Here is a 24,544-nt window from a genome sequence, read left to right as displayed (position 1 = left end):
GGTAGGGATCCCACCAAGGAGGGCCCTGGACAGTCTGCCCCATGACGAAGGCACGATGCAAGTGGGGACAAGGCTGCTCACTGACACCCCACAGGCTCCCCCCTCAGCTCTGCCCGACATTCAGCCCTCCCCCTGACCCCTCCCTTCCACCACTGGTGAGTGGGTTCTGCCTGGGGCATCTTATGAGGGGCCTGGGCCATCCAGCTTCCCTTGTGGACTCAAGAGGTAGATTGGGGGTTCATCATCTTCCCTCCATCAACATGTCCTCCCCAAATGGCTTCAAGATGCCCTGGCCAAAGCCTCCAGAGCTTCCCGGCCTTCAGCCACATCCCTGGCTCCTGGACACACCATGGCAAGAGCCCCTGGGCCCCTGCACATTTCCATCTGGGAAAAAAAAGGACTCCTGGGCCACTTTCTTTGCTTTAAGTCAAAAGTCATTTATTTTTAAGTACAAAAACACACAAAACAGCCCTGCTTCTGGGAGGAAATGAGAGCGAGCCATCGTTTCCAGTCGTGGGGAAGAGTCACCAAGAGAAAGCAACATCCACCCACCACTAGTGATTCGAATCAGCAGCCCGGACTCCCCAGTCCCCTCAAAGTGATTATTTCTAATCTGCACAAGAAAATGAACTATTATTAAACACACACAAAAACATTTATCCAACTACTATCCACACATTGTACCCACCCAGACAGAAGTCTAGAATTTTTAAAACCCTAAAATCCACATCTAGGAATTGAAAGGAGATCATCTTGCTTGTCAGTCCCAGGGGATTTTTCTCCCTAAGACACGGTTGGTGATTTTCTGGGGAAAGAAAGGAGACGGGAAGAATGGTTACTGAGGCCGCTTCTGCTTGTTCCACGGGGCTGGCCCTGAAGACACTGGCACAATCCCCTCTTTCAGTTCCAGAAATCCTGGTATCACTCTATAAATGGTGGAGGAATAGAACTCATAAACCCTATGGCAGGCCAAAGGAATCCTCAGCTGGGATGTGGGCAGCCACAGCAAGTGGAGACCTCCATGCAGAAGGGTTTGCTCGGAGTGCTCCGCCAGAGCAGCTGGGGCTATTCTGTTGCTCTGGGGTTTAGAGAAAAGCAAACAAGCATCCCTTCCCAACACTCACTGAGTGGTTGAGGGCAGGGCCTTGGAGACTTCCTGCCTCAGGAAGCTTGCCTCCTCTGAGCTTCTTCAGTGAGCTCAGGGCCTGGCTCACAGTCTTTCTCTTACCCCTAACTCCTGCCGTTGTTCCCTCTTCATTCATTCCTCATTTCCCAGAATCTACTCCTCCCCCAAAATGGTCACCCTCTTCATCTCACCATCACTCCTGCTCAAGAAAGTTCAAAATTCTCTCGGCTGCCACACACCCTCTCCCCTGGCTTCACCCTCACCATGACCCCCCCCCCACCCCCACCCTGCGGCTCTTCCCGGGTCTCCTCCCCTGCCCTTGACTCGCTCTCCACTCCTCATCCTCACCCCTTGGGGACCATGTTCTTTGCTGACTCCCACGCCCCCTTATCCTACAGAAGATCACTCCCAGAACTGGCTGCTTTCCCTCCAATTCACGTGCTACAGAACAGCACTGGAGAAAACCACCAAGCAGGCTGACCGTCCACTATAAATGTGAGATGATGCCTTCTGCCATTGACCCCTCTCTCTCCCTGCCCTCTCCTCCAGAGGTCCACTCTCTCTCCCTCTCCTCTTCCATTTCTCTGAGACTGCTGGCTGCTCCCCTTCTACCTACAAACATGGCCCTATCTCCCCTCCTCCTCTAACACCTCTATCTGGTCTCCTCTGGGCTTTCTTGCTCACCTTTCCCCTGCTCATGGGAAAAGCCCCCAGGTCAGAGGATAAATGCCAGCTTTGCTCGCAGCCTCTCTGACCTCAGCTAATTCCATCAAAAGGAGGCAGGCAGACATTAACGCTCTCCATGATGGTGTGGGCTCGACGTGAGCCCCTTAGGAGTAAGGCACCTCATCTGTTGTCTGGGACCCTAAAGTCCACACAACCGACACTCCCACAATGCCTAAAGCCAAATGTCTTCCATATTCTAGTAGCAGGTGTGAGGTGAAAATCTAGCAAAGTCAGGAAGGCCTCCAGCAGAGGGCTCACCATCACCATCATTCTGAGCTGCCATAGACATGGAGCTGTCTGGGCTGCACCGAGGCCCTTCCTCCCACCCCTTGGCAGGGGTGCAGGGAACAAACTCCCCCTTCTCTCAGAGCCCCCTTCTTGGTGCAGCCCCACCATCAAGATTGAAGCCTTGATTCTGACAAGAATGCTGCGGTGCCTCATGCAACAAATGGAGTCCTTCCAGCTCCGGTGAATGGACTCACCATTTTGTAGAGCTGAGCCTTAAAGCGGTAGGCAGTGTAGGCCGACCTCCTCTGCTCTTCTTCCCTCTTCTTCCTCACCTCAGGAAGCTGCTCATACATCCTTGAAAAAGGGGAAAGAGGCCACTCGGTTACTACTACTCCTCAGAATCACAGCAGCAGCCACCACATAAGTCGCCTTTGAGCCACTTCCTACTGCCTCAGAACATCATCCCTATCATCGTCTTCAAGGCAGCTTGACAGGAGAGAGATCCAGGAAACAATGGAGGCTGACACGGCCCTTTTTTCAGTTGAGCATCTCTAAGAGGCTGGGATAAATGCCTGCCACTAGACAGAGAAGCCTTGTGTCATAGTGGAGAGGGCCACCCTCAGAGGCAGGGAGAACAGAGTCATCCCTATTGTCCACCAACCGTCTGCAGGACCTGCTCCATGACACCTGCCAAAGGGGGGCCATCGGGGTCACAGACACTGCAGGAATTCCCACAGAAATAATCAAGAGCTCAGCATCACAGGGAGCTGTCAACAATAAGGAAGGGACAGAAAGTCACTTCTTCCAGGATCACATTTAGACTGCTTTGATTTATTTGGCAGCTGTGGCTATTGTCTAGATGGTTCCACTATCTCAGCTTAATGCTCCCACTCCCATCTCCAGAAGCCCCAGGAACTCTCCTGAGGAAACAGGATGAAGTAGGAAGACAGAAATTAAGGGGAAAACACTAACGAAACTAACATGATGAGAGTAGAAGAAATTCAGCTGCACTTCAGGATCCAAGTCACCAGGCCCAGTTTGGCCTAAGACTCAGGCAGATTATTTTAAAGAGGTGCTGCTCCAATCCTCATCACCTAGTGGGGATATCAGGGCCAAGATGGCCTCTATTCTAGCTCAATGTGGCTCGCTATTATGGACAAAGCAACACAGGTCCAAAAAAGAATAGAACAAAATGTCCATTTTCAGGACACTGTAAAGCCATGATGGCAAACCTATGACACGAAGCCATTTTCAATGACTTGCAGCCTCATGTGGGCTCAGTATGCCTCGGGGCCCGGGAGCTGCCCAGGGAGCAGCACATCCGAAGCTGTGGCTGTGGCGGTGGCCATGCCCCAGCCCAGGAGAGGGCTACTCCATGAGCTGGCCACGGGGGTGGGGGGCGAGTGCATGGAACTCCCACGGGGGTGGGGAGGAGCATGGCAGGCTGGTGGGCAGCAGCCTCTTGCAGCACCCTCAGGCAAGCTGGCTGGGGAGGGGCGGGGACTGGGCCAGTGGAAGACTGGGCAGGGCTCCGGCCCATGTGCAACAGAGGAGTACCTGGAACCAATTACCAGACACTTTTAGCACACTGAAAAATATAGCAATGGCTTTACTCACATTTTTCCCTCTATGTACTTTTGTGAGACCTTATTCTCAGCATTAAATAATATCAAAACCAACAAAAGAAACAGATTGACGGATAAAGTTAGTAGTGCTTACTTGGGCTTGAAGTGTACAAAATACCAACCTTCAATTGAAGATTTAGCCAATGAAATTCAGCAACAAAAAAGTCACTAATAGACAGGTTAGTTAAAGAATTCCTCTCCCCCTCACTTATCTTAGTTCACAGCACCCCACACAAGTTAAATAATATCAAGACCAACAAAAGAAACTGACTGACAGATGAACTAAGTCACTAAGCAGGTAAGTTAAATAATTACTTTTTGGTTTATTAAATAGTTATATATTATAATTTTACATTTTTGTTATTTAAACTATAAATATCTTGAAATTATGGTTTTTTTCTCAAAGTACCACAACACCCGAGTTATGCTCAGTTTTTGGGCAAATTTTGACACACCAAGCTCAAAAGGTTACCCATCACTGTTGTAAATTCTGTCCAGCATTGCTGCCCCGGTGACAGAAGCCACTTGGATGGACAGAAACTCCCTGGGGGCTTCATACTCTCTAGGCTGGCTCTCTTCCATGATAGTGGCAAAGTTAACCATGAAGTCTGGCGTCTCATGGCATTCTGAGAAGGATCACAAGAATGTTCAAGGAGCTACACATTTCATGTGGGTCCGCTAAATGAAGTCTTGATCTTACTGTCTTATGCCTTCCCTGATACAACTACAGGGTCAAATGAGGTCAGCTCTGTCGCCACATCTTTCAAGAAACTGTCAATCATGCTGATGCCCACATAGGAGATGCCTGTTTGGGATCCTGTATCATCCACATCTTTCAGTCATTTGAATTATGGTAACAATGAGGTTTACTATAGAACTGGGCTTGCATACATTTGCCTGTTCCCTCCTGATTTCCTCATCTATTGTGCCTTCAACACATAAATGGATTATTCTCATTAAAAACAATTTTTTTTTCTGGATGAATAGGCATAGAGGTTGGTAGCTGCTGACATTCTGTCTTGTTAGTAATAAGGTCCTCTTTTTCTTCATGCTTTTTCTCACTTTCCCCTCCATTGGGTACCTTAAGACTTTATCCCTCAACGTTCTTCCCATTGTGCTATCTCCAACGGGGCTCTCTTCTGTATGCACTGGACTGATTTCAGTTCACTGTCTCAGCTTTGTTCTTTCATTGCCATCTCTACCTCTTCCTTAAAACAGTTCAGGAGCATGATGTCCATCATCCCAAGGGTGATGTGTCCATCATCCTTGGCACTGACTGGTTACAAACATCTCTGAATATCTTTTCCATCTTTTGTCTATCTGTGCTCTTCCTTCCGTTTTTACCCTCTTCACTGCTCCTAATCTAACATTATCTTTCTCTGGAAGATTTTGACAAGCAAGATTAAATTCTAAACTGATCCTAAGTGTTACTAAGGTAAGTTTTTATGTTTTCTTGGTTTCTCCCATATGAAATTGTTATAATTAGTGTCTGTGTCCTTTCTTCTGTCAGTATCATTTTTTAAGCCCCTACCTTCTGTCTTAGAATCAATACTAAATATACTAAGTATTGGGTCTAAAGCAGAAGAGCAGTTAAGGGCTATGCAATGGGAGTCAAGTGACTTACCCATGGTCACAGAACTAGGAAGTGTCTGAGGCCAAATCTGAACGTAGGAACACCTCTTACCTCTAGGCCTGGCTCTCCATCCACTGAGCCACCTAGCTACTCTCATCAATATCATTTTAAGAACATTAATAGACTGTTTAAACCATGGCTAACGTTGTTTTAACTGCATGTTTTATCTTTCTTTTTTATCATTATCTTCTCCTTCTTTGTATTAATTTTGATATGTGCCCTCTAGCAAGTCAGTGGTGTGACTATACTCAAAGGGTCGAGTCTAGAATGGCTCCCGTATCAGTCAGTCCTTTCCTATCTATTCAAATATAATCAATCTCATTTCTGTGACATCATCTCAGTATAGAATTCCCATGAACAACAAGAATCCAGTTTCAAGTTAAGCTTTCTTCCCCCTAAAAAGGTCAGGCCTTCCAATCATTCTGCACCTGTCCTCTGGAACCCTGACTGGTCAGAGTTCAACACAATAAAATTCTATCATGTTAATGTAACTCGTTCATCCATTCCCCAATATATGGTTCCAATTCAGATTTCCCAATTCAGATTCCCATTCTTTTTAATCTCAAAAAAGAACATTAAATATTTTTGCATTTCCTCAGAGCTTGTCTGGCTCAGGAATAATCTGTCCCTTACCTAACCTCATTCTAAAGCCTGTGTGTGTGTGTGGGGGGGGGGGGGGGGGCGGGGAACATCTGGGTAGCCCAGTGGATTGAGAGCCAGGCCTAGAGACAGGAGGACCTAGGTTCAAATCTGGCCTCAGACACTTCCTAGGTGTGTGACCCTGGACAAGTCACTTGACCCCCATTGCCTAGCCCTTACCGCTCTTCTGCCTTGGAACCAACATACAGTATTGATTCCAAGATGGAAGGTGAGGGTTTAAAAATTAGTTAAAAAAAAATAATAAAGCCTCTCTGTACCCCTTGTTTCCCTATTTATTTCTGTACCCAACTCTCTGTTTTGTCTGCAGTGTGTCTGTGCATGTGTGCACTTTTCTTTCTTTTAATCAGGTCAGATGAGAATAAGGTGCAAGTTTCTAAGTTTCTTGATCCCATCTTGTCATTTGCAGAAACATCTACTTGTGCACCTGATTATATAGCTTGATCCAGCTCCCTAACCTTTTCACTGTCCAACGCCAACCTTGCTTCCCCTCTTAAGAGCGAGTCAAACAACAAACCACTGCCAGATATTGTCTGATGGTGCCAGGATTCAGAGAGGGCACTCAGCATCTCCCCACATTTGAATGTGAGTGGTTCATCTTTCACTGTTTGTTCCTCTTCAATCCTGTATTTGAACTTTAAAGTTTCTCCACAGCTTGGCCTTTCTTTGGGAAGACCCCACATTTCATTAAAGATTCATTTTTTACCCCCAGAAGAATTGTGCTGTTTTGCTGGGCATGTTCTGCTTGGCTGTTAAGTCCATATCCTTTGCCTTCTGGAATACTGTATTCCAAGTTCTCTTTTTCTTTAGAGTGGTTGCTGCTCAGTTGTATGTAATCTTGTCTGTGGCTCCTCCATATTTGAATTCTTTCTTTATGGGATTTCGGGTATCATGTTCCTGTGAGTTTTCATTTGAAGTCTCTTTCAGGAAGTAGAAGGTAGACTCTATTTTGCTTTCTGGGTCCAAAAGATGTGGGCAGTTTTCATTTTACATTCTTGAAATACAATACCTAGACTCTTTTTTTTTTTTTTTAGTTATGGTATTCAGAGAGTTTTAATGATTCTTTTCCATGATCTGTTTTCCAGGTCAGTTGTTTTTTTCCAATGAGTTATTTCATATTTTCTTCCAGTTCTTTATGGATGATATTATATTGGTTATATCAAATACCAAGACGCTCTGCAGTCACATGGAGTGATCTGTAATGATTCAGAATGAGTTTGGCCCATCCATCCCCACAGAAAAGACTGAATGGATACAGCCTCTCTGCTTGCTCAGATTTTAATATCCATCAGAATGGACATGCTATAGTGAGCGTGTGCTCAAAGTATTGCTATCTGGGACAGACAATGAGCTGGGCCCTGAGGAGAGCCACGAGGAAGAGAGAAGGATAGACTGCTCTGGGAAAATTACATAGCACCAAGATTAAAGGAAAGGTCTGTCTTTTCAATACAAACATTTTAGCAGGGCTGCTGCATGACAGTGAGACCCAGAACATCCCTGTCTCCCAAGAACTAAAGAAGAGCACCATACAGTGGCTACCTGAGACACATGGCAGGTGTGGGCAGGCTGCACTAAAGGGTCTCCAAGGAAAAGCTGAAGTAAAGAATATCATCAGTGAACCGTGTGAGAAAGCTTAAATGGCCCAGTCACACAGTGAGACAGAGCAAGCAGAGATGGACTGCCTGAGGAGCCGGCAGCGCTCTGGGAAGGACGTGGAGGACTGTCAGAGGGAACTGCCAAATCTGTGAGACCACAGGAGTGTAGGTAGTGTTCAGGGAGGGCTAGCACCTTTCAGCTGAATATACAGAGAAGGTTTTGGGCCAGAGGCTTAAACTCAAGCTTAATTTCTTTTCAGGCATTCTAGAAGTACCCATTTATAAAGAGCCCTATGATAATGAAAATCCTCATTAAAGCAGGGCTCCTATTGACTTCCATCAGGGAATACATGACGAGCCTAGCTCTAGTTCTCTGGGGTGCACCTGAATGGAATCAAATGGCATTCTGTGACTATTTGTTGATTTGGCTTTTCAGTGTTGTATATTTTAGGACTCAGACTTTCTCAAGGAAATAGCCCAGGTCTATGCTTCATCAGATCGACTTAGATTTCTTCTCCTAAGGTAGTGTGGCTACAGCTCAGAAAATAGTTCCATCACTAACACCTCTACTTGGGGGATCCTCAGCCCTTACCTTTTTGAGCGTTGCACCATTTCCTTCTTGGTAATTGTCCTGTTCCTCGAAGTCACGTGACCTGGGCAAGGGGAGACATGGTCCAGGTCAGCAGTGGTTTCATGCCAACAAAATTCCTAAAGCAACATTCACCAGTGTGACAGAGGCTGGCACTAGAGACAAAGTGCCAGACTAAAGAGTATGTGAAATTGATCACCTCGACAGGGGAGGGGCCCCAGGAGTGAATTTCCAGAGGAGGGAAGACTGGCTGGGAGAGCAGTGAGGGTCTCTCGGTCTTGAGACATCAAAGAGATTAGGTGGATAGACTTTCTCCTGAGGGTTACCCATTTTTTCCTGCTGGTGACTGGAAATCTTTCCCCCCAACACTTCCCAGTTGAAGAGACTTTCTGAAGAGAAACCTGAGCAGACTTTACCTCAGCTCCTGCTGCCCAGGGCTGAGTCAACCTGACTTTTTCTCAGGGGGCTCAGGCTGCCAAGGCCCAAGTTTCCCCCAAACTCAAGAGACAGGGACCCCCTTTTCCCACTTTCTTTTCTCTCTCTCTCTCTCTCTCAGTTTCGTAACTGACAGAGTGGCAGTTGGTAACTGACTTGTTCTGCCCCCCCCCAAGGAATCAAGATGTTTTTGATCCTGTGTGGAAACTGCTAGGCAGAGGCAGTGACAAAGGCTGCTTGCCTCAGAAGTTGTAATTGACAAACTTCACAACTGACAGTTGATGGCAGTTGGTGACAGTCACTAAAGGTTATTTTTTAAATAAATGGGGTCCTTTTAAATCTAGGGTACCAACTGTTTAAAAAAAAGAGAAAGAAGGGATGTACCCTAGGGATGAGGTTGGACCCCCGAGTTATGGAGAGAGGGAAAGAGAGGAGAACCCCCCTTCCTCAAAAGTGGGGTACAGGGGAGATAGCAGATGTAACGGGTTGGCTCAGAGAGAGGAGGGGGGTTTGAAGATTCCCCCCCTTCTGCCTTCCCTCCTTAGCTAAAGCTGCTCTCCCCAATTCACTTTTGTCCCTCTTGGTCCCCCCCTCCCCCCACTACTTGAGAGCAAAAGGTCTCCCCTTGATCTGTTCACTCACAGTCAGCTTGGGGAACAGATAACTTTTAAGGTAACTCAATCAGATAATACAAAAGAAATAACAGGCAGGGAAGAATGGGAAAAGGAAAGTGGAAAAGGGGGTCCCTGTCTCTATCTAAACCCTTTTCCTCCCTCCTTGAGCAGGAAAAATGGTAACCCTCAGGGGAAAGTCTTTCACATACTCTTCAGTCTGGCACACCAGACAAGGCTAGCCTGATCCTGGAGCAGAGAAGGCACTCTGCTCAGAGGAGAAAATGGCACTGGGGTACCCTGAAAGTCGGAGTTCCTCTGGGTCTTAGTCCTATTTGTGGGGAGCCTCTTCGGATGAGGCAATGACCGAGAGATCACAGATGGGAAAGGTCCCACCGCAGGCCATCCATCCCCTCCCTCCCACTCCATGGCCATGGTGCACCTGTGGTCCCAGCACTGCCTCCTTCAGCCGACTCCAGGGCCACATACCTAATCCCGCTTGCATAACTCAGCCCCTTGCTGCTTTCCCCTGTCCACACAGCTGTGACCCCCATCCCATCCTCTGACCCAGTGACACCAGCCTCAAGCCACTGCCCCCCAGCACAAGCCCCTCCATTTCCCCAAGTCTAGGCATTCATTTTCCACAGTTCCTTCCCCACCATCAGAAAACTCAACTCCCCCTCCCAACTTCCCTGACTTTCTTCAAGTGTTAAATAAAACCCTTCCTTTTGCAGCCAGTCCCCCACCCCAATCCTCCATCTTGAGACATCTCCTGTGTATCCCATCTCCTTCTAGCAGTCCTATTACTCTGGGGACTCCTGGACAAGGCCTTGCTTTCTATCCCCAGCCTGGCATGCATACAGTAGGTGCTTAAAAGATGCTTGCTGTCTTGGCAATATCCCTATGGCTAACTTCCCAGATGTAAAAAGTGCCAGGTTGGACAGGATGGGAGTGTACACTGCTGCAAGCTTAAGGAAGGTGTGACAGGCATCCTGACAGGAGCCATGGAGGGCTGGTAACTCAGGGGTCCCCTCTCGCTGGGCAGGAGGTTGGATAATGTGAGCTTTTATTTCGGCTAGAAACATCAGGAACGGAGGCAGGACAGAGGGACCCTGGGGAAGGGAAATGAAGGAAAGGCCTTGTGCATTGCCTTGGCGTTTTGACCATTCCACCTATATACATCTTTTTTCCCCAAACAGACACTGAAGCTCTTGGAGTTTAAAGACCAAATATTCAACTCCTTTTTTAGCCACCAATGTCCCTAACACCGTGTACTCAATAAATGGAGGCTGGCTTGAACAGAACAGCTACCAAACCAAGTACATTTGTCACCAGGAGTTCCTTTGTCATGGTTCTCTGAATGGACTTAAAAATAGGCTTTTTAAATGCCTCTCAGTAGTCATGCTGAGACAGTCAGAGAAAAGGAAAGAGCGGCCTGGAGTGCCCCAACAAACTCAAAACGTGCTCCTATTCCAGAGTTCTCGGAGGCCTCTCTGTGAGCTCTGAAGGATCCTGCCCTGGCCCCAGCTCTGTGAGAGGCACCACTGCTCATCCTGAGCCGCTCAAATGTCTGCGTCCTCTTCCCGCACTCTCCAGCCTGGGAAGTCTATAGCCCTTCTGAGATCCCCCACAAGACTGTTCAAAAACAAAAAGCATTTTTTTCATCTGCTGACTCTGGGCCCTGCAGGAAGAAACCCTTAAGTTTCTAAGTTCAGGGTCAATTGACAATCTAGGCCACTGCCAGCCACGCTCAGACCTAACAACAGCATCTTCATCCCTGGCATGAGGCTTGTCACTATCAAAACTAGAACTTACTTTTGGATTTGAAGAGAACAAAGGAAAGACTAACAACGAAGCCTGGTTTTAGTGGAGTCATCCTTATTTTCTGGACACTTTCATACCTGTTATCCCACACTGCACTATTGTGTGAGAATAAGAGTGTCCAGGAGCAGCTAGGTGGCTCTGTGGATAGAGAGCCAGGTCCGGAGATGAGAGGTCCTGGGTTCAAATGTGGCCTCAGACACTTCCTAGCTGAGTAACCCTGGACATGACCAAGCCATTACTTGCTCTTCTACCTTGGAACCAATAATAGAGAATACTGATTCTAAGACAGAATTTAAAAAAAACACCACTTTTTCTACAGATGGCACTGTAGATGATAGTAAGCTTAGACTAGCACAAAGGGCTTTAATCAATTCGAAGTGAGGTCAGGAACTGACTGATAAACTCCAACACGAGGTCCAGATAACTTTCTTTCCAGAATGGTGGCAAGCAGGACTGGCCCAGCTGCCCACAAACTAACCGAGGAGTTCACCTGGTTCTTTTAAAATTCTCTTTGTGTTTCTTGTAACATTGCTCTGCTACCCTGATATTTTGGAGCATGAGAAAGTGGAACTGCAACTGTCTGTGAGGGGGAAAAGAGCTCCAGACAGTAAAAGGAACCAATGTACGGGTAGCCAATTGAAGAAAAGTTTCAGGGGCACACACTCCTGGACCCGGAGCAAATCTTCGAAGGTCCTCATTTTACAAATGAGCAGAGTCCACATCTTGCCCAAGTCAGAACTCGGTGAAAACAGGACTCAATGGGGAGTCTCCTGCCTCCTCCTAACACCCCACTCCTCCGCAATGCCTTTCTCCAGGCCTGGCCAGTTATGCAGCATCTCCCAAGTTGGGGGAGAAGGAGAAAGAAGTCAAGAGATGTCCTTCTGAATTCCCTTCTATCCCAAGCAATTTTCCTCATTGAGAAAAGGAGTCTTTAGCATATCCCAAGGTTTTTATTACACATAACAAGGAGCCTCAGGCCTTTCACTAGGGGAGGCAGGGTGGGCAGCTTACCTTTCATTCAGGCACCAAGAGCATACAGCTAAGAGCAGGGAGTACCTATCGTACCTTTCTTAGAGAGAAAGCAGGCAAAATCCTGAGACACCTTCTGCTGCTCAGTCGTGTTGAACAAGGCATCTCGCTCCCTCTGTAACAAATGCTGCAGTTTCCTCTCCTCTGTGATTAACTTCAGCCGCTTCACCCGGGCTCCCGAGCTGGAGATGAAGTCAGGACGGTTCCTCTCCAGGCACTCCTAGAGCAGACAGGAGGGAACAGGCGTCCCCAGGTCAGAGATCCAGGCCCCTTCTTCTAACGCCCTGGCGATCAGAACTGATGTGGATAAGGTAGGGTTGAAGAAGCGATCTGTCTTACGGCATGCCTGGCAGTGGCTGCTGGGTCCCTCCTCCTCCATCCCCAAAGCTCATGGAAAATGGTGCCCAAGGCCAGAGCCTCACGTACCTGCAGGCCCGCCTTCACAAATCGTCTCTGGGCCTCCTTATCATCATTGAGATCGGGCGACATGGCTTGGAGGCGACAACTCACTCTGCTCTCGGTCTGGCAGTTCTTTTCTCGAAGGGGCTGCCTCCAGGGCTTGCTGTAAGTGAGAGAGGCGAACCAGGAGGGGCCGGGGCCACGGACACAACTGGCCTGATTCTCCTTCTTAGAGGCACATCTCAAGTTTTCTGCAGGAATAAACCAGGAAACCCCTATGGGAAATATTTTTAAGAAGAGAAGAAAACAAGTGTTCAGTTTTCCCAGCCCAGGAGTTCCTCACCAGAGACCTTCACTATCCACCTGACACTTGCTTCCCAGGGTGGCAGGGACCAGAGGCCGTGAGTGGGCCCCTGGGTCGGGCTCCAGGCAGTGACGGTCACAGACATCTCGCCCTTCAAAGCAAAACGTTTCCTACAGGACACATTAACTACGTATGGAGGTCATTTAGGTTCTTCGAGTTGACTTGTCTACCATCCCAGGAACATGTGAGCCAGGAAGGCTGGAGGTATGTGAGGGAAGGGATCTCTGGGCTCTTTCCCTCCCTCTTGCTCTTAATGCCTTATCTGTTTCTTCCTCTCTCCCTCCGTCCCCTTCCTCCCTTCTCTCTCATTCCCTCCCTCATTCCCTTCAAGAACAGAGGTGTCCTACCTAGGCTGATATCTCCAGGCGTGAGCAAACAGCAGCAGGTGAAGATAGGAGGAGAGGCAGCAGCAGCAGAGGTGGTGGCAAGGGGTAGGAAACCAGATAATTGGGGTGTCCAGGGCCTGTGGGCAGGCCCTGTGGGCCTAGGGAAATGAGGGTCTAAATCCCCCCAGGTGACTCACTGGGACAAATGCAGGGTGGATGTAAATATAATTGTTAGTGACATGGCAGAAGGGGCTTTTAGGGCAGCCTGGGTCAGGAACCCATCTAGCTTTTCCTGGAGCTCCAGACCCTTCCTCACCCATCAGAAGGGGACAGGCACCTACAGCACAGGGGGCTGCGAACCCTCGAAGTCTGATCTACATCTTACCCAGCTAGAATACGCACAGGAGTGCCAGGAAACAGCAAGTTTAGAGAGCACTGTACTTTTAATCTAATAGGAGGAATATTCTTTGTAAATTTTCTAACCAAACCTCCTGCCCTTCCAGGAACTGTGATGTTAAGCCAAAGGTGAGGACGCTTAATGCCACCAACAAACGGAAAACACGCATTACATTGTCAAACGTTTCAGCAGCTATACGGATGACGCTGTCGAAAGGGGGAAAATGGGGGAAAATTCCACGTCAGGGATTCAGACACCTCTAACAGGCATAAGACACCTTTCCTCCCACCAAATGATGATGGCTTTTTTGGACTTAAAGTTTTGAGTCAATGGGAGAAATCATGGCCTTCATCTCCCCTTAGGGAGAAAGGAATCTGGGCCTTTGATACTGTTCATGTGGTCTCAGACCACGAGGGCAGGAGGGGTTCAGGGGGACAAGAGGGGATAGGCAAAAATCCATGCCACCTCCTCCAGATGGCCTATGACCTTGGAGGAAAAAAGTGAGCATGACATCTGGATGCCAAGGACAAAATGTTCCCATCTCTATGAACGGTCAAAGCTCACAACTGCTTTTAATGCCCCTTTTTAGAGTATCTCAAGACCAGGAAGGTAAAGTTCTTTACCATCTAAGCTCTTTCTTGTGACCTCTTTCAGAGGAATAGGGTCAAGGAAAGACACCATGAGGGCTCTGGAGAACTTCAAGCAGCAGTATTCCTGTGGGCAGGGACAGAAGTGTACCTGGTGCCCCAAATCTAGCTCAGACTTGAGGAGGGGACAGCATGGAGTCTTTATCAAAACAAGAAGTCCAGAAACCCCTCTCTGAGGCATTCTTCTAGAAGCCAGAGGGGGAAAATACTTGCCAATATCCAGAGGAGCAGAAAGAAGGGGAAGATAAGAGGGGGGTGCTCAATTGTCCTCCCTCAAGTTGACTCAGTTTACTAAATGTATTTTGCAAGGGAGGTGGTAGAAGGGAAAAGGTGAGTTCTGAACCTCTGCTTTCAAAGCACTTGGAGAGGATTAAGTACTAACGGAGATAAAGACAAGGAAAATGGAAACCTCAAAGCAAAGAAAACCAGAACAGAACAGATGCCAGCCCAACATAGGCCCAAAGACTCGGGACCAAACCATCAAGATTCCCAAACTTTGGACAGTGGTTTGTTGTCTCTGAGAGTACTGGTCATGGAGACACTGACAGCAATGTCACAGCCACAACCTTTCTGACATTAAGACTGTCATCATTCCAACCCTGCCGATGGGTCAGGATATAGGGGGAGTCAGGAAGGAAACGCTTGAAAGTTATGTAGTGCTGGCTGCAAAGGTTAACCTGAAACTATGGGCTTTTACCTTCACAACAATTAGGTTTACTTTTCCTTGACTTCTTGGTCCACAGGTACAGAGTCAGAGGCTTCTTTTCTTCAGAACTGCTTCCTGTCTTTGAATAGTTCACATAATTGTCTGCTCTCTTTTCAGTCACGTTATGATTTGGGGTTGGAAAAGTCACCCCAAAATCCTGAGTATGCTTCCTTGTACTTCTCACCATCTCCAATTCCCCTAAGAAGAAAAGGCCCATATATCACTCTGAGGTCTGTCTCTCAATACTATTCTGACTGGTTTCAATATGGAAATTTCTGTCTAAGAGTCTTTTCCTGGTAGTTTTTCCTCCTGTCCCTTGCTGGAGAATTCCTGTAACCCGCCCCCCTCCCCCCCAACCCAACTCTACTGAAAACTTGTAAACATGAGATTTCCACTGGGAATCTCTGTGTCCCCCAGTATGTAAAACACCAAACAATAAGGCTCCCAACCCTGACTGGGGGTCACCTTGGGCATTACTGTGAGAGGATGCTAGTTTACCATAGAATTACTCTTTGGCTGACAAGTAAGAGTTGAAATGATCAGAAGAAACTAATCCAGACTACAGATTTAAAACTCCTAAAAGTCACACAAATAGTTCTCATTCAAATTACCAGTGAGTGTTCAGAAGGCCAAGAGTAGCTCATGAACTTTCCAGACTTTGAGTACTCTGAATTTAGATTAGAGGGGGCGATTTGAAGAGTCAACAAAAATGGGAGCTCTTCAAGGGCAAAGATTGTCTCTATTTTTATATCCCCAGAGCTTAGCACAATGTCTAGAATACATTAGACATTTAATACATGCTTACAAACTGATCAGATTATCATAAAAATCTTACAGAACCAGTGACCAAGGCAAACGGGAACTTCAATGGGAGCCACTCACCTGTTTGAACAGCCTTATTTAACATCCGGACATTCTGCTTATTCCTGGGAGTAGGGTGTAGACTGCAAGCACTACTGTCAGTCGAGCCAGAGTCCAAGGAAGTGACAGAATCCACCTGCAAAGCATCATTCACACCTGGTCAAGGCTGCCTGCATCTTAACTGTTAGGCAGAGAATGCCCAAAGGCTCATCCTCATCGATGCCAACACAACTTCCAAGGACCACACTCAGTGAGGCTCACCAGACATTTTTTGGGCTCACAAAGAGAACTGAGGGCACTGCATCACACACTTGCTGGATGAGAGAAGAGGAATCTAAAGAGTGATCCCAGAGCGCCAAGCAATCTCCCACCACTGCTAGTTAAACCGCCATTCGGGAGCTGATAGTCTGAACAAAACGGACTTTTTAGAAAAGGATTCAGACATGTAGAGGACTCTTCTGCATAAACAGACTGATGGCACCTGCCTCAGTCTCCTGCAACTCTCTCGTAACACAGGAGGGCTGGGATAGGGCTAGGAAAAAGAGCCACATTCACCTCTCTGAAAAAACCCAGGGCAAATTTCAGTCCAAGACACCATGCATGTGTAACAATTAAAATGGGTTTGACAAATATAAGAATTTTTTAAATTGTTGTGGTCACCATTCATAAAAATTAACTCTTAAGTCACCAGACTGTAGGGTAGACAGGGTAGCAGGGTAGACAGTAAAGAAAAGGAAACATAGGAAGGAGGTAGAAAATATTGCCTAGCTAAATTAACTAAATCCATATCCGAGTGCCTCACTGAAGAGAGAGAGCATCCCACTGAAGACAGAAGAGACCAGTGTCTCCAGCCAGTCTCCTCAACCCAAGCAAGTCACTGAAGCGGAACTCCTCGAGCCAGAAACACTGAATCCAAGGCAGAATTGAATGCCTAATCAGGCTGAGCTGCACCAGACTGAGCCACAAAAAGACTGAGCCTCCAAAAGAGTTCTGGGTCCCAGAGACCCCCACTTATACACTGTGTTCTCCACCCATCAGCTCTCCCATCACGTCTCAGGACCCTCTGAGGGTGTGAACTTTTATCAAAAGGATCTGGAGTTCCTGACTGATTAAGTTAAAAGGATGGAGCACTCCAAGTACTTGAATAAGTTAAGATAAAAAAAAAATTCCCTTTCACACATGTACCAATAGTTCCAGGAGCAGCCTCTTTCTTTGGTCCCTTCAATACTGGAGTACTTTGTCAAGGAAGTTCATTCTCTCCCCCTCCTGAGTAGCTTGACCTGTCCATCAAACGTTCCTGACATAACACAGTTGTGCCAGGTTTGCATCCTTCTATGTGCTGTACATCAATAAAAGTCAAGGCTTTGGGCTTGTGAGGGGGAGAAGCGAGAAGAGAAGGAAGAAGGAAGAAGTTGGGAACAGAGCAGGCAGGTGAGAGGGATGGAGGAAGAGACTTGCAGGTTAGGGACCACGTGGTCAGGTTACTTATAGGAAGGATTGTCTACCCTTTCCAATAAACCTTATAAAATATATATCTGGGTAGAAATAGTGTTCCAATTCTTACAGAACAGAAAGGATGCACGTCAAGGACTCTCCAGGTAGAAGGGTCATCAAGCCCACTCCCTGCAACCATGCAGCAATCAGAATAACAAGCCTCTATTTGGATCTGATGGTTAACAGAGCAGGTATAAGACAGGGCTGTAATGCTCCAGTCTTCCCTTCCTAACAGAAGTCTCTAAACATGGACATTTTCTCTCTTACTTCTCCAAATCCTCTAAGTGGACCTTTAGCAATTACCCCATCTACCTTTCCTCCTCTGAACATATAAACTTACAAACCACCTCAGCGGAGCCTGGGAGGGGGGCCTGGGACTGCAAATGTATCCCCATTATTTTATCTGATTAAAACCTGCAGTCAGGGAAGAAACCAACATTAAAGCCTACTATATATATTCCAGGCACTGCATATAGAGCTGGGAATGCAGACAAAGGCCAAGAAATAGTCCCTGCCCTCAGGGAACTGCCAGTTTAATGGGAAGGCAACCAGCAAGAACTGTGTACAAGCAAGTTATGGCTGCAATAATGTGGAAATGGTCGATCGACAGAGGAATTGCACTAGAATAAAAGGGGAGAGGGCTTCTAGCAGAAGGTGAGATTTTAGCTGGGATGTGAAGGGAATCAGGGAGGCCAGGAGGTGGAGATGAGGAGGGAGAGAATCCCAGGCAGGAGGGGCAGAGAAGATGCTTGGAGCTGGGTGATGGCCGGGATGCAGAAGCAGGCCTTTTGGTGGTTGGGTCCAAGGCATTCAACTGCTTAGAGGAGGAACTTTATCCAAGTGACCAAAGGAAAAACAGGTACTGCCATCCACCACACAGATGTCCATGCACACCTAAGACGGACCACATGTCACTCTCTTCAGCTCAGCCGCACAAAGAGCATGTCAGTAAAACTGTTAAACAAAGAGGCAGGCCAGCAGGTAGAGATGTCCAGCAGCCCTGTCCTACTCTGTGCATCACCGGGCTCTAGCCAGGCACATGGAGGTAAATGGGCCATTGAGCCCTCACAAGGCATCAGCCAGGCTCCCTTCCAGAGGCCCACATTCTCCTCCTTTCCCATCTGGTCGTCTGACTGCCCTCTAGTTCTCATCCTAATCCTCTTCTCTACCATCAAATGCAGTGGGAGAACTGCCTGCATTTGCTAACCAGAGGTCAGCCAGCTGGACATCGCAGTGCCTTTCAGAGACTGCCCTGGGGCCTTGATGCCCACATCATAGTGGTGAGCAGGACAGAGGCAGAGGCCCATCCAGAGCGCGGCTCCCTCCCTGAGGTCTGGGCAAGGGCACCCACAGGGGAGAGCTGGCATTTCTGTACCAGGCCTGGGCACATCTGCAAAAATGCCCCAGAAGAGGTCGGCTCTGGCTCCCAAACACCTGAGTGTTCGGTCCAGGCCAAAACATGCCTATTGTGGGCTTGGGAGCTGCCGTCCCCCCCCAAGAGAAGCTAGTTACCAAGTGAGCTGCTCTGTGCCATACGTTATCCTTACTGAAACCTGGTTTTCAGCTGGGAACAGAACACACACCCTGATGACACCCTGAATGCTCATACAAGGAAGGAACAGCAAGAGTGTGAGCCCAGCAGCCTCTCACAAAGCTTCTGCGTCCTGAGCCAGGAGCAGCCCGACACCAGGGAGTCACCCACAACATTAGGAGCCAATTCCAGGGCCCTGGCACCAAAGAGCCCCGGGCCATCCCCTTGGCGATGCCTCCAAAAGACAGGACAGGCTGTGTTTGCAAGCAGCAGAGGTGGCACATGAGGGCTCACTGAGGCCAGGGAGGGTGAAGCCGGGGCAGAAAGCCAAACCAGGCAGGAGGATGGTGTTCTAGACCTTAAGCTGGGGAGGCCTCACTCCTGCTGAGCTCGAGGCTGCCTGGAGTGCCAGGAAACACTGATTAAAAGGCTCGAACTGAACAATCAACCACAAAAATGAAGCCAGGATGGAGAGTGACGGCCAGTGTCCGAGGGTCCCTGCTCAGTGGAAAAATGCTGGGGACTGAGACAGTGACTGACGGAAGAAAAGGAAGCAGCAGCCGAGAGAGCTGGAGTCAGTCTCTAGAGAAGGAAGCAAAGGATGCTCTGGCAGTGCCTCTGTCCATCTTGATGCCTGACGCTCTGGATGTCCAGCTCTAGCTCCAAAGTCCCTGACCTCTGTCCTATCACTGCTCCTGCCCTGGACTGCTCTCCAGGAGCCCCTGCCCCCGGCTCAGTGCCCCCAGCCCTGTTCTCTTAATCCTAGTATCCACATACCTGAATGTCTTTTCTTCTGACCTGAGGGGCGGTTGATCGAGCCTTTGTTCCTCTACTGCTCCCCTCCGTCTGCCTGTGCTGCCGTCTGGGGGATCCATGCCTCCTTTCCAGGACTTTCTGGGCCATGGATACATCGCTGCTTGCCTCACCCATCGGGTCTGCTTCTCCATCGGTCTGGGTCATCGAGTCAGACTCAAACATGGTGTCCAAGGGCTCTGGCATGAGTGAGTCTGAAGAGATGAGGCTCATGGAATCAGCCCCTGCCTCTCTGGGATGGTCGGGCCTGTTCTGATGACGCCCGGTCAGGACAAACGAAGCCCGGGAGACCCATCTCAATTCACAGGGAGAGTGGGGTTCATTTTCATCCTTCTTTGGCTTGTGTTTCCCTGTGTCCTGCTGCTGCTGCCAGGTGCCCTCCCCGCTGCCATCAGCCTGGGCAGGCCCAGAAGTCTGCAGAGAAAGCATCATGGGCTTCTGAAGGACCTTGGCCAGGCGATCTAGACGGTCAACCAAGGACAACTCTTTGGAGGAGTTGGAAGCCGGCAGTTTCTGCTGCTTCTGTCGCTCCTGAAACCTGTTCCAGAGGTCATTCAGACTAGCGCTGGGCTGGAGCGTCGGGGCTAGCGAGAAGCTGATCCTCGGGCTCCCTGTGGGAACTCTGACTTCATGACTCTTGTCGGGCTGCTGCCGGGCCCCCCGCTCTTCAGAGCCCCCTACGTTCACGCAGTAACTTTCTATTCTGGTGTAATCCATTTCGGTCTGTAACGGGTAGAACCCATTGTTGTCTTCAAAAGTATCAAAAGAAGGACAGAGCCCGGGGACTCCTCTGGAGTTAAGCAGCTGAGCGCCCCTTCCCCAGGGCTCACAGCAGGAGAAGAAATCGTGATGGTGGACCGGATGGTGAAAGTAAAACTGGGCTGACTTGAAGACAGAATGAGTTGTGTTTTCAGCTTCCAACTGATTCTTGGATTCTGGAAAGAAAAGGAAAAGAATTGGTTTCGAAAGACTTCAAAAACAGACATTATTGTCTTCAGAAACACCAAACCCTGTCAGTGAGGATGCCGGTGAGAAACAACGGTCTGCACGGTGGCTCCCGCGCTGTATCACCTCCCGCGCTCTACCCCAGGGGTACTGGGCATGGGCGCCTGACTCATCGCCCCCAAGCCTGGGTCTCTTCCTCTCAGAGGAGGGAGTGAGGCTGGATGACTGGTAAGTTCAGGGATTCTCTGACTACACCCAAAGCCCAAAGAGTCAGAAACCAAAGAATCCCAGAGAGGTTCCCAAGCAACACTAGCATTTCTTTAGGTGGAAACAAGTCCTCTGGACTTCCGCTTCGGACCTCCTGCCAGATCGCAGCAGCTAAAGCGCTCACTCATCATTAGTGTCCTCTGCCCAGGGAATCCCCCTTCCGCTTCCTTCTGGGCACTGCCTTCCTCCATCAGCCTCTACCCCGGCCCAAACAACCCTTTGGGGAGTCTTTCGCCATGCAAGGCTAGCAGGTTCCTTTGCCTCAAAGCCTGGTTTCCCAATGCACTGTGCCCTCCTCCTCCCAGGTTGGAGATGTTCTTTTGGTATCAGCACTGAGGCCAGGTCAAAGGGCAGACACTGAGGGGCCCCTCACAAGCCAATCACTGTCAATCAGCACAGCCCTGTCTGCACACTTCCCAGCACTGCATCAAAACCATTTTAGTTCCTCTGGGTTTCCTAATGATTCCAATTCTGAAGCTCACCCAGCTAACTGCGACTCTGCCTTAAAAGCCATCTCCTAACACTGCACTTGTAATAAAGAAACAAAAGACAAAGGAGTATTTCAAAGGTATCCTGAAAAAAAAACACCACTGTTCTACGCAATGAAGTCATCTGTATCCATTAGGGAAAAAAATCTGGTCTTCTAATTTCCCCAGAGGAGAGTGACGAAAACTCCCTCTTCCCTCTGCCCTGACGATTCTGTGACTCCGTGGTACCTACTACTAAAAACAGTCCCCCTCTGCCAACGCAGACCAACAACTGTTCTAAAACAGTGAGTTTTTTTTTAAAGAAACTCTCACCTTCCATCTTAGAATCAATACTGTGCATTGGTTCTGGGGTAAAAGAGTGGTAAGGGCTGGCAATGGGGAGAAGTGAATTGCCCAGGGTCACATTAGCTAGGAAGGATCAAAAGCCACATTTGAATCCAGGACTTCCCGTCTCTGGACCTGGATACTGATCCCCTTACAATGTGGAGTCTTACAGAGTTGTCTGGGTCTGGGATCAGAGGACCAGTGTACATGAGAGACAGAACTGGCGCTCAAACTTGTCTGACCCTCCATCTCCTGCTTGTCAGAGAGATGTATTAATTAAAGCCCAAAACCAAAAAGGCAAAGAACTCATCTGGCAACAAAAGGGCTATAATAGGACTTACTGTCAAACCATAAAGCTAGATCATGTGAAATAGGAGAGGCTGATGTAAAAGCTGTAAAATACACAGAGAAAATCCACTTACCTGCCACACTTTTTGTAGTGGGATTTTCTTCTTCAGTCCAGGCTGACTTAGTCTTCTTGCTATAGATTCCCTCTTTATGTTTGATGTTTACAATGTCAGACACATTTTCATCCCTTGTGCCAAGAGCCTCAGGGGGGAAATCTGGAGCAATAGCATCATTGGACCCTATGGGGGAAGAAGGGCACTGTGAATACAAGCTGAAAGGCCATCATCAGCTTTTATCATCTTTGGAAAACACAACATAAAAAAGCAAGGGAAAAATAAATCCAGAGAGCTCATTCTCTCCTCAAGTGTTGTTCTTTGAGAAATTAGGGAGGGGGCGAATTCCCTGTAGAACTGTCAAAGGCACCATCTCAACACAACACAAAATGAAGCCCATCTACAAAGCTTACAATGACAATGAGAGAATTCCTTGTAAATAAAGCTTTTGGAAGAAGCTTCAGGAATCTGAGGGGATGGCTCACACACACTCTCAAAGTCCAGGAAAGATGGCGGACCCAACATCTGCCTATTCAAGGGCTAGGTGTTCTCCTTTTCTAACCCTCTTTTGTTTAAAACAAATGTGTCCTGGATTTAATGAAAAAAAAAAGGAGGAAGAGGAGAAATATGTAAAATAGAAGCATTTTAGATACAAAGTAGAGCAGAATAAGAATTCAGTAAATGAAACTATGAATTTCTGGTCTCATAATTTTCTTTTAAAACATATCAATCTGGGGACAGCTGAGTGGCTCAGTGGACTGAGAGCAAGCCTAGAGATGGGAGATCCTAAATGTAAGGATCATTTTAGGGTTGTGACCTAATCTAAATTAATTTTGGTCACCAGAGGAAATCCCAAATAAAATAACCAAGCCAGCTGGAAATTTGTGGTGATTTTTAATTAATATAGAGGGAAGGAATTAAGGAGAAGAGAGAGGAGGGTATAGGATTTCTCCCACCTGTGCCAGGGGAAGTTCAAAGACAAAAAATTATTAAATGCACATGTCTCTTGTGATTGTCAAGTTCCTTCTCTGTTCTGATTTCCTCCTTAGTAATGCTTGAAAATCAGCTATTCCATATTCTGAGGCATCTAGGTGGCACAGTAGAGAGAGTGCTGGAAACGGAGATAGAGAGACTGAGTTCAAATTAGGCCTCCTGCCTCAGTTTCTTCAACTGTAAAATGGGGAACATAATAATATCTACTCTGGAAAATGCTGTGAAATCATATTTCACACACACACACACACACACACACACACACACACACACATATACCGCCTGTGCCAGGGGAAGTTAAAAAACCTCCACCACAAGGTCTCTAAAGAAGATTAGAGGCTTCCTAAGAGGATAATGTTTGGAAGGTAAAGGAGAAAGAAATCAACCTAAACTCCAAGAGAGTTAAGATGCCTTCACCTGAACTAAGCTACTCAGCTTCTCCCAGGATAGTATCAAGAAAAACTCACTGCCAAACCGGACTATAGCTGCTGCCACGCCAAGATGCCAGAATGCTTAGCACGCTGCCAGGCAGAACCAGATCTCCATGGAAAGAGGCCAGAGAGAGGAAGTGATGGGAAATATATAGACAGTTTTTACATCACTTTCCTACTTCTCACATGTACCAATGTTGGCTTAAGCTTGAATTAGGACAGCCCAGGGGTCTGTCAGTTGTTTCTGATTTGTCATTTGCTAGCACATGTCTGTCATAGGCCATCCTCCTAAATACTTAATCCTTAAGTATGGGTGTAGACATTCCTGTTTTTTGTTAGACTAAGTAGGATGGAGTAATCTAAAGTTCACATAAGGTTCAAATCAGGCCTCAGACCCTTCCTAGCTGGGTGGCCATGGACAATTCATTTAATCACCATTGCCTAGCCCTTACCACTCTTCTGCCTTGGAACCAATACACAGTATTGATTCTAAGATGGAAGATAAGGGTTTTAAAAAATAAATAAATAAAACATATCAATCCACTTCATTTCTTTAAGCTGGTCCTTCTTCCCTGGGCTCCTTTCCATATTCTTCCTGGCACTTTTTAAATGTCTTGAGGGTCCTCCTCTCTTTTCTTTCCTCTTTGGCATTATCATCACTATCCCTCTTTCAATGTCTTCCAAACCAAGTATCCGTTATGTAATTTGTTGCCGAGGCAAGCAAAGCAAATCCACCAAGGCCATGTCCAGGAAGGTGCATCATCTCCTCCACCCAGAGTCACCAGTTCCCTCACAGAAGGTGGGCAACATGCTTCCACGTGAGGTCTCCACAGACAAAGCTTTGAGACCTTTCCAAATATCCTTAATGGCTGTGCTGCTGTCTTATTCTCTAGATTCTCTCTCAGTTCACCATCGGTCCCTATCTCCTGGATCCCTCTCAAAGTGCCTCTTTCCTTCTTTCTTAAAAGATGCTCCTATTTCATCCTATTCATCTCCCACAGTGCATTCAGTTCTTCCCCACTAGCTTCCATTTTTCTTTTCTTTTTTTTCCCCTTTGTCCCACTTATTTCGGGACCAGA

General features: G+C 47.7%; 1 protein-coding gene across 1 annotated transcript in view; it reads right to left on the bottom strand.

The window, feature by feature from the left end:
* Positions 1-412: 412 nt before the first annotated feature.
* Positions 413-24,544, bottom strand: part of ALMS1 (ALMS1 centrosome and basal body associated protein) — a 100,513-nt gene continuing 76,381 nt past the window's right edge. The window contains exons 9-17 of the mRNA XM_007477862.3: positions 22,063-22,227; positions 19,581-20,551; positions 15,800-15,914; positions 14,909-15,115; positions 12,505-12,752; positions 12,115-12,298; positions 8,183-8,243; positions 2,335-2,434; positions 413-805 (exon numbers count right to left, since the gene is read on the bottom strand). Of these exons, the coding sequence (XP_007477924.1) occupies positions 761-805; positions 2,335-2,434; positions 8,183-8,243; positions 12,115-12,298; positions 12,505-12,752; positions 14,909-15,115; positions 15,800-15,914; positions 19,581-20,551; positions 22,063-22,227 (2,096 nt within the window). The 3' untranslated portion in view covers positions 413-760. The remainder of the gene's footprint in view (positions 806-2,334; positions 2,435-8,182; positions 8,244-12,114; positions 12,299-12,504; positions 12,753-14,908; positions 15,116-15,799; positions 15,915-19,580; positions 20,552-22,062; positions 22,228-24,544) is intronic.

This window comes from Monodelphis domestica, chromosome 1 (assembly GCF_027887165.1).
Source record: "Monodelphis domestica isolate mMonDom1 chromosome 1, mMonDom1.pri, whole genome shotgun sequence".
Lineage (NCBI taxonomy): Eukaryota > Metazoa > Chordata > Mammalia > Didelphimorphia > Didelphidae > Monodelphis > Monodelphis domestica.
This window is presented reverse-complemented; position numbering and strand designations above follow the sequence as displayed.